Consider the following 15,582-nt stretch of genomic DNA (forward strand, 5'->3'; position numbering starts at 1 on the left):
TAAAAACTTCAGAGCTGTTCTCCTCACACCTTACAGCTCTGACATCCAAAATCCTCCCTTCTCCTTAAACATCCTCCCAGCTTTACTTGGGTTTTTTTTGAAAACAAAATTCCCATTCCAGTTTGTTGAAAAATCTGCAATACATATGCTATAGGTAGGTTTTTAAACCAAGTGATCCTTTCAGAGCTTCCTATAGGTAAAAAGAAAATTGTTGGAAAGTTTGCAACATGTCTGATCATAAATAATTAAATTCAGACAAAAAGTTAAAGTGCAGTGTGCATTCAATGCATTAAAGAAGAAGGTTAAATATAAGTGACAGTCTTACCCACTGAAAGTCAAAAGAGACCCGTTTTTTCTGCTACTAATGCAACAAAAGCACCAGTTTTGGAAAAGCAAACTGAATCACACTTCAGTAGTGACTAGCTGTACAAAGCTGGATTTTTAATTTTTTTTTTTAACTGGGGATCAAGGTCTGCAACCTAGAGAAGAGAGGTATAAGTGGAGAGAAGTACAAGACTCTACGTATGTCCAGCCTTGAGCATTTACCACAGGTAACAAAGCTGTCCAGAATGCAAATTAACCTCAAGAATAAACAAGGAATAACTGTAACTTGAAGTTTAACTGATCAGAATAGCTAGTCATCACACTGTGCATGTGTAAAAGATACACAGCAGTGAGGTAGATGTCAGAGCAAATGCAAGCAACTAGGCACATACATTTGTATGATCCTCACTTATGCAAACAAATGTCTAACGACTCCAGAGAGACCTTATTGAGGCCTTTCAGTTCCTGAACGGGTCCTACAGGAAAACGGGGGAGGGTCTATTTACAAGGGCAGGTAGTGATAGGATGAGGGAGAATGGTGTTAAAGTGGAAGGGAGCAGATTTAGACTAGATATTAGGAAGAAATTCTTTACTGTGAGAGACACTGGCACAGGTTGCCCAGGGAAGTTGTGGATGCCCCCTCTCTGGAAGTGTCCAAGGCCAGGTGGGACAGGGCTTTGAGCAACCTGGTCAAGTGGGAGGTGTCCCTGCCCATAGCAGGGGGGTTGAACTGAATGCTCTTTAAAGTCCCTTGCAACCCAAACCATTCTGTGATTCTATGACTGTACATACACAACTCGGATGCCTTGTTAAATCTGTGACTAAATACTCAGACAGCGATATATGCATCCAAATAATCTGCAGGTGAAAACAAAGCTCTCAAATTTGGTAGGCATACCTGTTCATAACATTACTAAACAACTAAACTGTCACCACAGTGAGACCCTGTATAGTTCCACTGCTAGAAGAGTTGTTCTGCAGAGCGTAGGTAAAGGCAGAGTGTTACTAGAAAACTCAGAATGAAATGAATCATTAGCATGTGTAAACAACATTCTGTCTTAACAAAGCATCTGGAATCTAAATATTTACAACCACTCCTATGAAGCATGAACTGTTCAGAGTGCAGAAAAAGTAATTTAAAAACACTTACTGGCAATCATTATAGTTTTAGAGTTTCCTCCTAAGCTATCTTTCAACAGCCAGGTCAACACAGAGTCCCTGTAAGGCACAAATACTTGTTTCTTCTTTGAAAGAGGATTTGTTGCATCCTGAGATAAATCAGCTGTGATGTAGATGAAGAAAAAAAAAAGCAATTACATATTTTCATTACTACTTAATGAGTAAAAAAAAAACCACAAACAACAAAAACCACAAACAAACCAAAATCAAAGCACAAAAGCACAAAAAATAGACTCACCTAAGGCAGAAATTACATTTCCCAGAGTAACTAGAGATTTGTTAATATTCCCTCCTTCCTTTAATCTAACCCCTGTGGCACCAGTGGCATCTGCTCTCTCACTTCCAGCAAGATCTACCAAATGAATTTTGCTAACTGTTTCACAAGGCATTTCAGAATCAAATTTAGCCTATAGAAAAGAAATACAAAGAAAAGTAAGTTAAGTTACAAAATTCTGAAATTTTACTGAATCCAACTTAGTGGCCTTTTTCATGTCATGACTGAATTTAACTTGTTTAAAATAGCAGAGCTTTGCAAGACAGGTGTATTAGAGGTGTCACAGCCTTTGATCATGAATTGCTGCATAACCCCCACACAAGTAGTTATTTCTTTAAATTGTAGTATTTGCAACTTTCAACCCACTTAGACGCATACACTGACAACTGTGAACTGGTATTTACATGATGCACAGTGAACATGTGCTGCATTAATTTTACTAAGCTTTCAAGATTTATATTATATTTAGCTTTCAACAAGTTATAGCATACATAGACACGTTTATACAAAATTTCTTCCCCTGCCTCCAAGTTCAAGTAAGTAGCAATTGTAACCTTACTTTATTATTTTAACTGAGGCTTCCTCCCAATTTTTATCTTAATTCATACATATCAACTCAGATTGCCCCATCTGAAAAAAAATCACTATGCTCTAAGAAAATGTGTTCGATCTCTCTATTATTCCACCAGTAAATCAAGGAATGTAAACACGTTTCCAATAGTAACAGATGAAGAGTTAGCAAGAAAACACTCCAAAAACATTTCTACACTCTACAATTTGGGCCATGGAGACAGGTTCTTTTATAAATCTTGAATAAGATCAGTGTGACAGGTAGACCGTGTTCAGCTAAAGATGAAGTCTCACTCAACATGCTCCTCACCCACTCCTCCCATCACAGCAGCATTGTGAAACACATCAGCACTGGTCACTGCTATTCAGCCTGAACTCCCAGTAATTATCTCCCCAAAATCCATTAAATATAATTTTAGGTAATCACATTAATCTGTAAATATTAAAAGATTACAACAACTGATAAACACATTTATAATTCTCAAAATGCTATTTACACACTTTCAACTTTCCCTATCACAAGACAACAAGATAGTCATTATCTACCCAAACTTGCTTATTTTACAACCTTAGTTTTTGTCATATGAATTACTGCATGTAAACATATTAATTCGGGGGGTTTGTTTTGTTACCTGAGTGAAGTTGATTGTGAAGATGGCATGCGACCTGCTACTAACATCATTCATCCCAGTTGCAGCTGTAGTTCTATTTATATTTCCTGCATCCATAAGTTCCTCTATATCAGTATAATTTTGCACTAAATGTTTAGATAAATCTAAATAAAAGCAGAGTTACAGTATGCTCATACATGCACTTCATATTCTTTACAAATAGATTCACATTACCCTCACAACTGTAAAGTGTTGCTGTAATTAAGTGTTTATTGTCATACTTGTTTAATCACTGAATGAAAGGAATGAGGCCTCGTGAACAATGGAGAACTTAGAAATTTACATTAAATTAAGAAAAAAATATGCAATCTTACTAAAGTATTTAGTGAAATAACATAAGCATAATCCCTCAACTGACATGAGCCTTCCCTGGTAGAGGACAGACAATTAGATCCTAATAGGTTCTTTCAATCTAAACATGAAAAAAAAATTATAAAATAGTCAACACATTTTAAAAACAAATCGCAACTCTTAACATTACCTAAAAATGTGTTATAAATTTACAGATAAAAACTGTATATGTAAAATAATCTTAGAATTGGGAAAGTGAGTAGGGATACAAAATGAAAGACTATTCTCCTTTAACGCTTTTATATAAAGGAAAGCACTGTATCCATCATTATTTATATTTTAAAAAATAAAAATGTCCTATAAAAAACACTGAAAGCTTTTTTACCCTCAACATATGGCCCTTCTTTTGGATGTTCTCGTATTCGTAAATTATTAGTTTTTGATGACTTCCGTCTGAGAAGATCTCTCACACGTTCATTATAAATTTCCAGATAACTGAAAGAAAAAACATATAAAATCCCTGACTGATTTGAGTCTTTAAAAAAGAGAAGTCATGTTAACACTGTGCTTGAAAGCAAGATGCCTAGAGAAGCAAACATCCAAAGTTGGCTTAAGATAGTAATGACTACAGTGTACTTAAATCACGAGGAAAAAAGTCAAAAAAGCAAGAACCAGAAAAGAAGCATACATTAGCAAGATCAAGATCTCCTAATGTCAGCCTGAAATAAAGGGTAAAAATAAGGAAGATGCTGCCCAGTAGCAAAGGCATTCTCACTGTCATTTTAAAAAAGCAAAATGTACATTTTGACTACAACAGCCAACAAAAATCAATTATACAACTGAGGCCAAGCACAGAAAGTTATTTGAAAAACACACACTTTTCTCAGAGATAGTAAGTGAAACAGAGTGGTTGTAACTGAAACAAGTTTGATAAACAGCAAACTATTAAAATACCAAGACTTACCTGACTTCTGTTCGAAAGGATGCCTCATTCCGCTTTGTTTTTTCACTTATTTTGCTGAATAATCCTTCACAAATTCGAGGTATTAAACCTGCATCACCCTGCAATAACAACAATTCTTACTTTGAGGGCTGTATATGCACATGCAATATGTTTTGAAAAATAAAAGCCAAGATTACTAGTTAAGAGTTCCAACATTCAGAAAAGGTGAAAAATGAAAACTTTTCAGCAAATACTGTGATTCTGTGAAATACTTTGTCCTTTATTTACCTCCAGTCATCCTGCCACATTAATCTTCATGTATTTGTGTTGGAATGTATATACTAGCTGCTATTGGGATACATTTCACCACCTCTCACTTTTTAAAGAACCCCAACAGCTTAAGGCAGAAACTGGCTCCTCAGAACAACATATGAACTGCCTTATCTCAACACTACTTTTTATAACTTCTAACTCATTTCACTATGGACTTGGCAACGTCTGCAGAGAATGGAACAAGAGCCATATGCACATATCCATGAGCCATTCTCATTCAAATCCCAAGCTCCCAGTCCATCCTGTCTTGAAACAGCGATTATATGCAAAAAGCGCTTGGTCAGTTTTGTAAAGCAAACTGAAAAAAATTGTTCTTTTCTCACAGATCACTATAGATGATGTTGATAACTAGCAGAGCTGCAACTATCCATTGTGGGGTCCTTGCCACATCAGCTAATGCAAATGCCAACAGCAGCTGGATATCATCTTCTCAGTTAAGCTAGCACTTGAGAACTGTGAGGCTGCTGCTCCACCACTGATGTCAAATATGTATCAGACTGTGAGGCAGCAGCTAACACCGCTGAGATTTCCAGAGATTTAGCATGCAGTTCTCCTCTTCCTGTTGCTCCAGGGAGAGCCCTTTCCAGTCAAGCAGTGAGACAGTTAAGTCAAAGCCACGGTTTTTCCCAGTAGCAGAATGCCATGCAGCTCTGGTCTCAGCTGACAAGAGGCTGCTTGATCCCAGCTGCCCCATTCCCACTGAGTCTGATTACGTAGATGACCAATTACCTGCTGAGTACAACTTCACCCTGCCACTTCAGGAAGGCAGCAGCTAATACTCTTTCAGAGCTGAAGTGAGTGAATGTGGCTCCCAGGAACAAAGGGAGAAAACATATACATACAGATGAGTTTTGGGCTCAGAGCTGCAAACTCAGAAGTAGCTTACAAAACTGCCTGTCAGCTACAATTTGCCTCCAGTCCAAACACGCATGCGATGGACTAATTCTAATTCTGTGCACTGCTGAAGCAAGAAATGTTCTTGCTTAGAGTCAGGGATCTTGTAATTAAAGCAGGAGGCAACTTAGGACAAACGAGACCAAACATCCAACATGAGCATAGGCCAGGCACTCCAGGCACCCAAGTGACTTTGCCTGATGGGATTCTATAGATATCTGACAGCAGGAAAACACAAAGGCAGCAGAGTACTCTGCACCAGACTCCGGCAGGGTGACTGCTCCACAAGAAAGATTTCTCTTGTGCTTGGACCCCATATAGAATCAGACCCTCTGCCCAAGCTCGCTCAAGTCTGCTCCCATGTTGGTCCCCTCTGGTTTTGTTCTTCAGCTTCCCATTGCATTCTCTATATCAGCAATCATCTTCTCTGAGCTCCTTTTCCTCTTTCCTTTGTCCATATATAATCCCCGATTCATTATCCAGTCTTATTTTTTAATCAAAATCTATCCCTCCATTTTGTCCCTTTCCAGCTTCTCCCTCCTCTTAATCACAGCCTCTCCATCCTTCTCAAACTAGGCTTCATTCTTTGAAATAATAACCTATTCTCTGCTTCTACCATACCTAGCCCTTCACCTGATTGCACCTTGGTTTAAAAACAAAACAAAAAACAGTGCCTAGATAAAAGGTGAAACTTGCAGCTTAATCAGGCACTTTTTTTTTTTTTGAGACAACTGCATTTGGTAACAGAGGAGCAACCTTTCCCAATATGTATCAATCTCTACTCCAGATAAAGTTTCAGGGTTCAGTGTTGGAACTTTCTCCGTATTTTTTTTTTTTTTTTTTAAACATAGGAAGAGAAAAAAGACAGACTTTTCTTTCATCTCATGCTTGGAAACACCTGAACAGTTTCAAAGCTTAAGGAAAAAATATGAAAGATCCATCACAAAGTTTTAGGTAAGTCATAATTTAGCAACTGCAAAGAGAGTCTTAAAATAAGAAACTGAGTAATTAATTGAGTAACTTCAACCACAGCAATATAGTGATGAGAAAGCAAGAACAAGGAGTTCCCAGCATATTGCATAGGTAAAATATACATCTTACTGAATGTACCCTCTTTGTTAGAAACTATATTTGGACATTTTCTCTCTTTTCACCCCCTACAGCTCCAGGGAAGGGTCAACTACATCTCTCACAGATGTTTACTGGGTTACAGACTTTCCAGTGATGGAAATCTGTAGAACCAAAATAAGCAGTTCACTCTAGAGGTGAATTTTCTCATTAAAAGCTTGTTTTCCTTCTGTGCTATCTAACCAGAAAACATACTGTTTCTTGCCCATCTACGCTGGATATTGGGAACAATTTATTCCCTTTCCTTCTGCAGCAGCATTTCATGTCTTGGAAGACTTTTGTTCCTTCAGTCTTCCTTTTTCCGTGCATACAAATCTGACTTTTCTGACTGATCATATTTTATAGATGTTCATTTTAGTATCTCTACCGAAGACTTATTCTAACTGGTCCACATATTTCTTGAATGGTTGCTATATACAGTATTGCAGAAGAGACTTCCAGAGCCAAGAACTGTAGATATTGAAAGCAAAATGAGAATAGAATTCATATTTTTTAATGGTGAATTAAGGAGAAAAAAAAAATTCTTTCCAATTCAGTTTTCTTATAGCACTCTAGCCTCTCTGACAGGGCCATCAATTTTCAAGCATTTAACGTGGAGGCTGAGTATATTTTATACATGCTCTGTACAAAGCCAGATTAAAGTATTTATGTATCATGGTAAGAAGATTAGACCTTTATTATTGAATAGCATCAAACAAACTTCAGCACCTATTCATTTGCAAAAAGTCTTGATGATTACAGCCATTACATATAGTGAGGCAGTCTCATAAAAAGGTCACTTTTAGAAATTTCCGAAACAGAAATCCACATCTATGTCATAAGATCTTTTCTGATTACAGAAATGTAATCTGCTTACCATATTGAAGCTAAATATAAAGCTACTTATTCTGCGACAACTAAAAAAGATTTACAGCTAATGTACTCTCTCTAAACTAAAGGACATGCAAAGTGGCCATTCTTACTACATTTCAAAAGAGTAATCTATCTAAGGAAGGACAAGTGGCAATATTCCTCCCTTCTCAATTTTGCTGGGACAGGTTGTATTTTTTCCCCCCAAGGCTTAAAGGAGAATGAAACCTGCAGGGGCTGCCTTGCAAATAGGCTTCAGTCAGCCTTCTAAACTGCTCCACTTCCAACAGTTTAGTGGGTTCTTTCTGTCTTTGGGCAGTCACAGAGACAACTGCAAGAAACTTCTCCAGTCCTTCACTCACAAACTGCCAAATGCCCCTCCTATCACACCTTCCTCTTCCAGGTTCTTCACTGCAGTGCTCAACAGGACAATCTTTAAAATTAAAGTCAGTGTATCATTTCAGAATGGTTTGTTGAAACCTACAGTTAGCTACTCATCTCACTTGTAAGCCTTCTCTTAACAGGGGTCAAGGACCTGTTTTCATCATCTGACTATTCAGAAGAGGCTGAAAAAACAGATGTTTTCAGAAAGAACTGATCATTCATGTACTCAACACCAGTATCATCTTTTGTCTCAAGACGGGCATAAAAAATCAGCAGTAACGTGAAATTTTTGGTTCTGTTACAGAACAAAAATGACAGCTTTTTGTCCAATGTAAAGACACTTCTTCCAACTGCAAATATCTACCTATAGAAAAAACAGAACTTCTAAAACATCTGATTACTACTAGAAATTACGATACGTAGGCAGTCAGTACATACAGACAGGATGAATAATAACAATTCCATAAAAACATGCTCTTGAAATAGCATAATTTCAAAGCATTGCTACAGAATACAAATGTGCATTTGCAAAATACAACATACCGCATTTCCCATCATGGTGTAGGACTTCCCTGATCCAGTCTGTCCATATGCAAACACACAAGCATTATAACCTTCAAAAGCAGATTTAAGCACATCTGTACCAAGATTTTTGAAAACCTAAAACCAAAGAATTTTTTAAGACAACAGAAGCTTGGGGAAAAAAGTTGTTATCAGTTCAGCATGGCAAATATTAAACAATAAACTACCACAATATAAGGTATTGATATCAACCAATGACATTTACTATAGGACAGGAAATTAATACTTCAAATAAATACTAAGCATTAGTACTGTATTTAGATTACAGTCCTGCAACAGTGTATTTTCTACTTTTTCTGTTAGATCTACTTGACATGTAGAAGTACAAAAAATGCTCCCTTCTTTCTATAGCTCCCATTTCTTTCAGCTCATCTCAGATACTTAATTCACTTTTTCTTATTGTTAGTATCTACTAATTTCTTTTATCTTTGCAAACTCCAAGTTTTGCAAATATCCAGCCCCTTCTCAGAAGAAAATGACTTATTGATTTTGTCAGTTTCTTGGTTTGTTTTTGGTTGGTTCATTTTGTTTTTTTGCTTTAAACAAGTGTAAGAAAATGGACTGTTATTTTCTCCCTATTTGCTCCTTAACTGGCTTTTACATATCATTACTTTTCAGGCTGGCAAACACAAAAATGTATTATCTGTACAGTAACTGACCATCTCTCCTCAGTTAACCCCATCTCCTTCACCCTAAGCATTTACCTTGAACTGGTAATGATCCCTCCTCCACACCCCATAATATGAGGGTCTGTTCTCACCTAACAAGTTCAGCTCTTGGCAGATGCCTTCATCACCTTCCTCTGCAGTACCACCTCCACTCTCTCTCCCAGATTCCTGACCTTTTATACACCATTAGCCTGCTTTTCCATCCATACTCCCACTAGCTGACTGGTGCAGCTTCTCTCTCAATGAAACTGTTAATCTGGGTCTCCCAATCCAGACATGATTTTCAAAAAATCTCATAGATGCTTCATGCAACTTGGCTACTAATCTGCAATACATGTGATTTAAATGAACCAAGGTGTACAAGTCATTATTAATGGCAAATGGCACACATGCAATATAATCATGTTATTCCTCCCTTGGAGGAGTGCTGGGTCATTTCTCTAATCATTAATGCTCAGTTTCAAGCATGCCTTTGGAATACTTAACTTGACCTTCCCTTGAGCAAAGTTACAAAGCCGTAGTCAGTTACACTTCTCAAAGAGGAAGAGTACAAATATCAGCCAAAGCACAAATTTCCCTTTCACTTGTCATTCGAAAAGAGCACCGTAGTTGAATTCTCCCTCCTAGGTAACCACTCCTTTATTTTTTCCCCTCTTTTCCCTTTCTATACGTCCAAGTTTTTCCCTCACATTCTGAACCAAGTCTTTATGCGCTCTTGTTTTGACTGCATTTTCTCTTTTAAAAATCTGTGTACACCTTGCAAAGTGATATGAATATTACACAGGATAGATAGTTACTGAACTATACTGTTGTCTGAACGCAGACACTTAACATGCAGGCTGGAAGACAAGACATCGTAAGGATGGGACTTTGTGAAACCAAATGACTGAACCACCAGTTTGTCACAAAAAGGTAGTAAACTCATCAAAATTCTAGTTGTTTCTCTTCCATGCATACAAACTAAGAAGCTTCATGGTAAATTGCCACATCCACTCTAATTTTTAATACTAGGGCATATTAATGGGCAGCATTAGACAGACTTCCATTTATTCTTTTTCTGCCTTTCAAAAGGAAAAATATAACAATAATGAACAAAGTGTGCTATCAACCACATTACCAACAATCAAGATGAATTTTTTTCCATGGCAAGATGAACGTGAATGAAAGACGCCCTTCTTCTATGCCATTGGTGCAGTAAACTGGAAATTCTGTAGCAACTTGATAAGAGCTTAACTACAAATAAAATTAAATATGAAGTGAACCACACAAGCAAAACAATAGCTTGTGTAGCATTTGTTTAGAAATTACACTCCACAGTTTGCAAACTCCTTTTGTTTTCAATGTGCTGCACACATGGTAAATAAAACAACACTCAACACTGGAACAATATTCTTGTGGTTGAGCATGGGAAGTTAGCATTCTTTCAAGTAAGGACGAAGGAGGCAGTCTGGGGTTGTGGGACACACTGTAACAGTGCAATATTGAACACTGACATCTAAGCCATGTTTAGGATTTACTGTTAGCATCCTATTACTATGAACCATAAAGCTCACAGCTTTAAAAACAATCATTGGTCAAGGCTGCTGCAGTGATCTCTATATGGGCATTTTAATTTTATTTTTTTTTGCTATAAGCTCCTGACACAGGCAAGTTATACTGAACTTGCTTCAATCTGACCTGCTCTGAAACAGAGGCAAAATGGCACCAATACAGTGAAACTTAAAACTAATTTATCACTTATATGTGGAAACTGGACATCAACACAAGATACAACTTGGATATCCATTTAGTAATTCAAGTTTCCTTTGCAAATGGCTGTTTCAACAAGAATTAACTTCATTATTTCACAGCAAATCCAGATTTTGGAAAAAACCTGCACTGTCACAGCAACAACCTAACAGCACAATGGACTCTCTTCCTGGGATTCTTCTAATAAGATCTTGTCTCACATAGCTTTCCAGAAGTAGCTAAACATCAACACCCAAATAAATATATACTTCTTGATATTTCAGAGAATATAACAAAAAACTGTGTTACTTAAAAGACTATAATCAAGAAACAACAAATTAGAAAGTTCAAGAATATGCATAATCACAGCTTTGTATTAAACACTAAATAAAAACTCCAGGAAACACAGAAAGCAGCTTTCAGGAAAAAAAAGAGGACCTACTGTTTACAACAGTGGTTTAAATAGGAATTTCAAGCATAAATTCCCTGTCAAACAGTTACAGACAATAGATGTAATGGCAAAGCTTGTCTGTTTCATAAATATTATAAATTGGCTTCAAGTTACTGCTTCTTATTATTAGTTTTAATTCTGAAGCTGTTCAGAATTAGCTATACCAATAACCCCGATTTTGAGGATTACAGAATAGAAGAGGTACATACCAAAATGTTATGCATCCAACTGGCTTACAGTATATTTGTTAAACACTTTCATTATTTTAAGGGGAAAGAAATACTCTTACTTTGAGCTTACAGCATCCTAAGCTCCAAAAAATCAAAAGATAAGATAGCAATCCCAAAACACTTGAATTTTACTTAATACACCTATTTGGGAATGTAAAACAGCAAAAAGGTTCAATGTTCATGTGAAGTGCAAGGTCAAGGAGGGTCGATCTGTTCATCTAGATAATGCCTATAGCTCCAAGTTAGATTTTCTGTTCTGAGTGTGCAGAAAAAAAGCCAGTTTTGTCCTCTCCTAAGCTGAATACTCAAGGGAGGAGAAAGAAGAATCTTCTTTAAATGTGTACCAAGACGTCTGGACAAAAAAAAAAACCCAAACAAACAAACAAAAACCCACAACTCTTTAATCAGACAAGAAAAATGTTCTGTCTAAGTGAATTAAAGATAAATGCTTGTTTCTCAAAAGTTGTTGTTTTTTGGATTGTTTTTTTTCCAAAAAAGCTTTTCAAAAACAAATTTAGTGCTCTGAGAAGTTTTCTAATTTGACCTTACAAATCAGTCAAGAGAACTAGAAAGAAGGCATTTATCCTGCTAAAAAAAATTAGAAAACACAGCAGTTATCTAACACTGTTAAGTTAAAAAAACCCGACAACAACAAAACTCAAATTCTCAGGTACCTACGGAATTTCTAAATTACAGATTAAGCACTTTCAACAGAAAGAAGTCTCAAAGAATGCTTTCAAGCCATATAAAAGGGAAAGGAAAAATATCAATTATTAACATTCAGAAATCCTACCATTTCTTGACAAACAAAGCTGGGACTTCTACTGTCTGCTGAGAAATAGGAAAAATCATAGGTAAATGTCTTAGTTCTTTCTCGTCCTGTGTCTCCAGAACCAATCTCTGGTACCTATTAAAAAAAAAAAAAAAAGAGAGAGCTAGTATAATACATCATGGTGAAATAAGCTGTTTTTTCAATAAAAATCAGAATGAAAATTTAACATAAGGCTATACACATTTAGATATTTATAATGACAGGTTAGCCTATTATTCCAACAACAGTGAAAAAATTAGCAACAGATATACCCTTAAACAAGGACTACCCTTAAGCAAGGATAGTCATGCTACAAGACAGCACAGCAAAAATTTTAGTTTACTGTTCCTAAAACCACAGTAGATTTTTGTCCCAATACTTACGTTCATTTAAATCAGTCCTGTATATGAAATGCAGATAATAATAAGGGATTATCCTACACATATAATTAATAGGAGTCAGAGAGACATTTCAGTCTCAGCATTTTAATGTGGAGTTGTAACTAAAACTGTGTTACGTATCTGCTGCTTAAGGTTATCATCATGCTCAAGACATGACAGCTACTGCTGTACTACAGCAATAGTCACTGCTAGCTGAATCAGCCTAAACAAACTACACACAGAAATTCCTTTCCATACGTTTGTCATTGGAAACTATCTTGCAAAAATACATTTGCTGTGCATGGTTTCTCTTGCTGAGAGAAATGTTAATATATACCACTAAAATATTATAGCAAGTGATGGGGCACTTTGGGTTTAGTTCATTTCATGGAAATTCCAGAAGATGACTTCTACAGATGAAGCAAAGATTTAATAGCTATGAGACACATACCTCTCTTCTATAGCTGGCTTTCATCTTCAAGCTAAGTAATGACTGGAGTGATTAAGTTTAGAAAAACCTATGAGATACAGCCTATTAAAGTGGTTTTCAGAAAAACACAGTGCAGCAAATAAACAGTTTCACTTGTTTCCCCAAAGGCCTATTTCAATGGTGTATTTTAAAAACTAAGGGCTGTTCTCCACAGTGCAGTGAGCACCACTGTTTTGTCCAGTCATATTTTAGCAGCTACTCAGTTAGAATTTCCTTTTTTAAATTATGTCTACTCACCTTCAAGTTTGTGATTGTCGTTTTATTTTTTTCCATTGAAATAATAAACTTTGCATTAAGGTCTTTCTCTCTGAAAAAAAAACAAACAAACAAACAAAAAAACCACCCAAGACTTGGTATGTTAAATAAAACATCACAATAGCCCACAGTCAATCAAGTGAAATAATTTTTAGTTCATTTTTTAATTGTTGTGATCAGTATTTAATTATTGCTATGGGATATATTTGAAGTATTTGGGCTTGCCTCCAAATCCCTTCATCTCAAAACAGAGTTGCAGCTTGGGGAAACCTGCTTTGAAGCTCTGCAAGTCTATTAAGCGGTTTGTTCCTAACCTAAAGTACTCCAATTCAAAGCCCAGGGAACTCAAATTATGTGGCTCTAAAGAACTGCAAAACAGAACATTACAAGGTAAGCCCCAGCCTCTTACCATCATTCTAGTACCAGCAGTCCCAACTTACCCAACTTACCCCTATATCTAGGTAACAGGAACTAAATATTTAAACTACAAAACCTCAGTATTTTAAAACTCTTAGAAATGAGGCACTAAACATATTTTTGAGCTGTGATGCATCATGACAGCACAGACTCTGCTACTAAGTATTACAGATTTGAGCAGTAACTGAGCATTACACAGATTTGTTGCTTTCAAGAGCACAACAATTCCAGGAAGAAAAAAAGTCCAGTGCTGCAGCAGTGTTTCCATGCACCCACATCTATTTCACATCTGTTGTTTATGACTGTTTTCAAAATTATCATAAGAAGTCATTAGCTTAGTATCTAAAACCAGCATGTATCAACCTGCTTGCAAGAGATGGGATTTCATTATATTTAGTTGTAAGAGTAGTACAGGCTGCTCTTGAATGACAACTTTGAGCATAACATCTCCTGTGTTACTAAAAACATGCACATGAAAAAAAAGGAGACAGAAGAGGAAGGTTGCTATATACACCACACAAAACCTTGCTCCCCAAATGCTAACAGACATGTCTGTTTCAAAACCATCTGCTAAGTCACCCGACAAACTGGTGTGCGCGACTGGTGCAAAGGAAAGCAGAGAGCTTTAAAGCAATAAAGTATTGCTTTACCATATTGTGCAGTATCTCAGCAAATACTGGATACTCGCTTGCACAAACGAAAAATGAAAGAAAGAAACTTCTTCCTAGTAACAGAAGACCTGCGTTCACGATTTTAGTGGGACATTTTCTTCCTCATGGTGCACTGGATCACCAAACTCTACATTCATCAGCTGACTATGGAGCTACCCTCTATTAACATTCAGTTTTTCTGTAGAAATTTTAAAGAAAAGCAAAACCCATTTTAAAATCTACATTAATGAAAAAAGGTCAGGCAAATAAAAGTGCTTATTTAAATATCAACACATTAAGTTATTTTCTAAGCTAATAAAACATATAATTGTAATAATTACAGCATTAATTATACAACTGAATTTAGATGCACCATTGAAAAAATGTTAGAGGCATGCCTTAAGAGATGTCTCTTAGTCATTTCCATGTCATCCTTAGCAGCTTTTACTTGGTCTACGCTTAAGAGACTGAAATATTAAAATACAGCTATGAGTAATAAATGGGAAAATTGAGACGTTTCCAATGGCATTTTTTAGTAGGAAAAAGATTTTGACACAACACTAGCAGCCTGTGCATGGCTACTACTCACCCATCTTTGGGAACAGTCTCTACCTGTCTGTAACTATTTGCTCAGAGAAGGTGTAATAAGTAATGTGGCCCAATTAAATGGTGTATCTTACTATGAAAATCTGTTTCAAATATAAAATGCGACCTGCTTCCTCTAGGAAGTTTGGAAGGACTCTAGGCAGGAAGAAGTTTGGGCCAGAATTACTGCTTTTTTTGTCTCTATTTCTTCATGCTTGAAGTGTACAAGGAAAAATAATAAAACATGTTCATGCTTTCTTTCCCAGACCTAGCCAGCTCTCTGTATCACAAAACCTAAAGCTACTCAGTAATGGAAAACTGATACAAAATGTTTGAAGTCTAACACCCTTATATGAACTACACAAAATTCTAGGAAGTCAACAGTCATTAATTTTTGTGATAACACAAAAAATAATATTATTAAATGTTATTAAAAAAAATTAGGATTTCAAAGTTAAAAAAGAAAAAAGCACCCAGTAAAGCACCAGCTAATAG

The 15,582-nt window shown here is 36.3% G+C and overlaps 1 protein-coding gene across 1 annotated transcript in view; it reads right to left on the reverse strand.

The window, feature by feature from the left end:
• LOC104545337 (kinesin-like protein KIF16B) overlaps positions 1-15,582 on the reverse strand; it is a gene marked incomplete at its 3' end in the record, with an annotated part of 37,197 nt that overhangs the window by 7,078 nt on the left and 14,537 nt on the right. Inside the window, exons 2-9 of the mRNA XM_010190450.1 lie at positions 13,418-13,487; positions 12,293-12,406; positions 8,384-8,500; positions 4,274-4,371; positions 3,695-3,804; positions 2,980-3,122; positions 1,742-1,910; positions 1,475-1,606 (exon numbers count right to left, since the gene is read on the reverse strand). Of these exons, the coding sequence (XP_010188752.1) occupies positions 1,475-1,606; positions 1,742-1,910; positions 2,980-3,122; positions 3,695-3,804; positions 4,274-4,371; positions 8,384-8,500; positions 12,293-12,406; positions 13,418-13,487 (953 nt within the window). The remainder of the gene's footprint in view (positions 1-1,474; positions 1,607-1,741; positions 1,911-2,979; positions 3,123-3,694; positions 3,805-4,273; positions 4,372-8,383; positions 8,501-12,292; positions 12,407-13,417; positions 13,488-15,582) is intronic.

The sequence above is a fragment of the Mesitornis unicolor genome, unplaced genomic scaffold (assembly GCF_000695765.1).
Source record: "Mesitornis unicolor isolate BGI_N332 unplaced genomic scaffold, ASM69576v1 scaffold9738, whole genome shotgun sequence".
In the NCBI taxonomy this organism is placed as follows: domain Eukaryota; kingdom Metazoa; phylum Chordata; class Aves; order Mesitornithiformes; family Mesitornithidae; genus Mesitornis; species Mesitornis unicolor.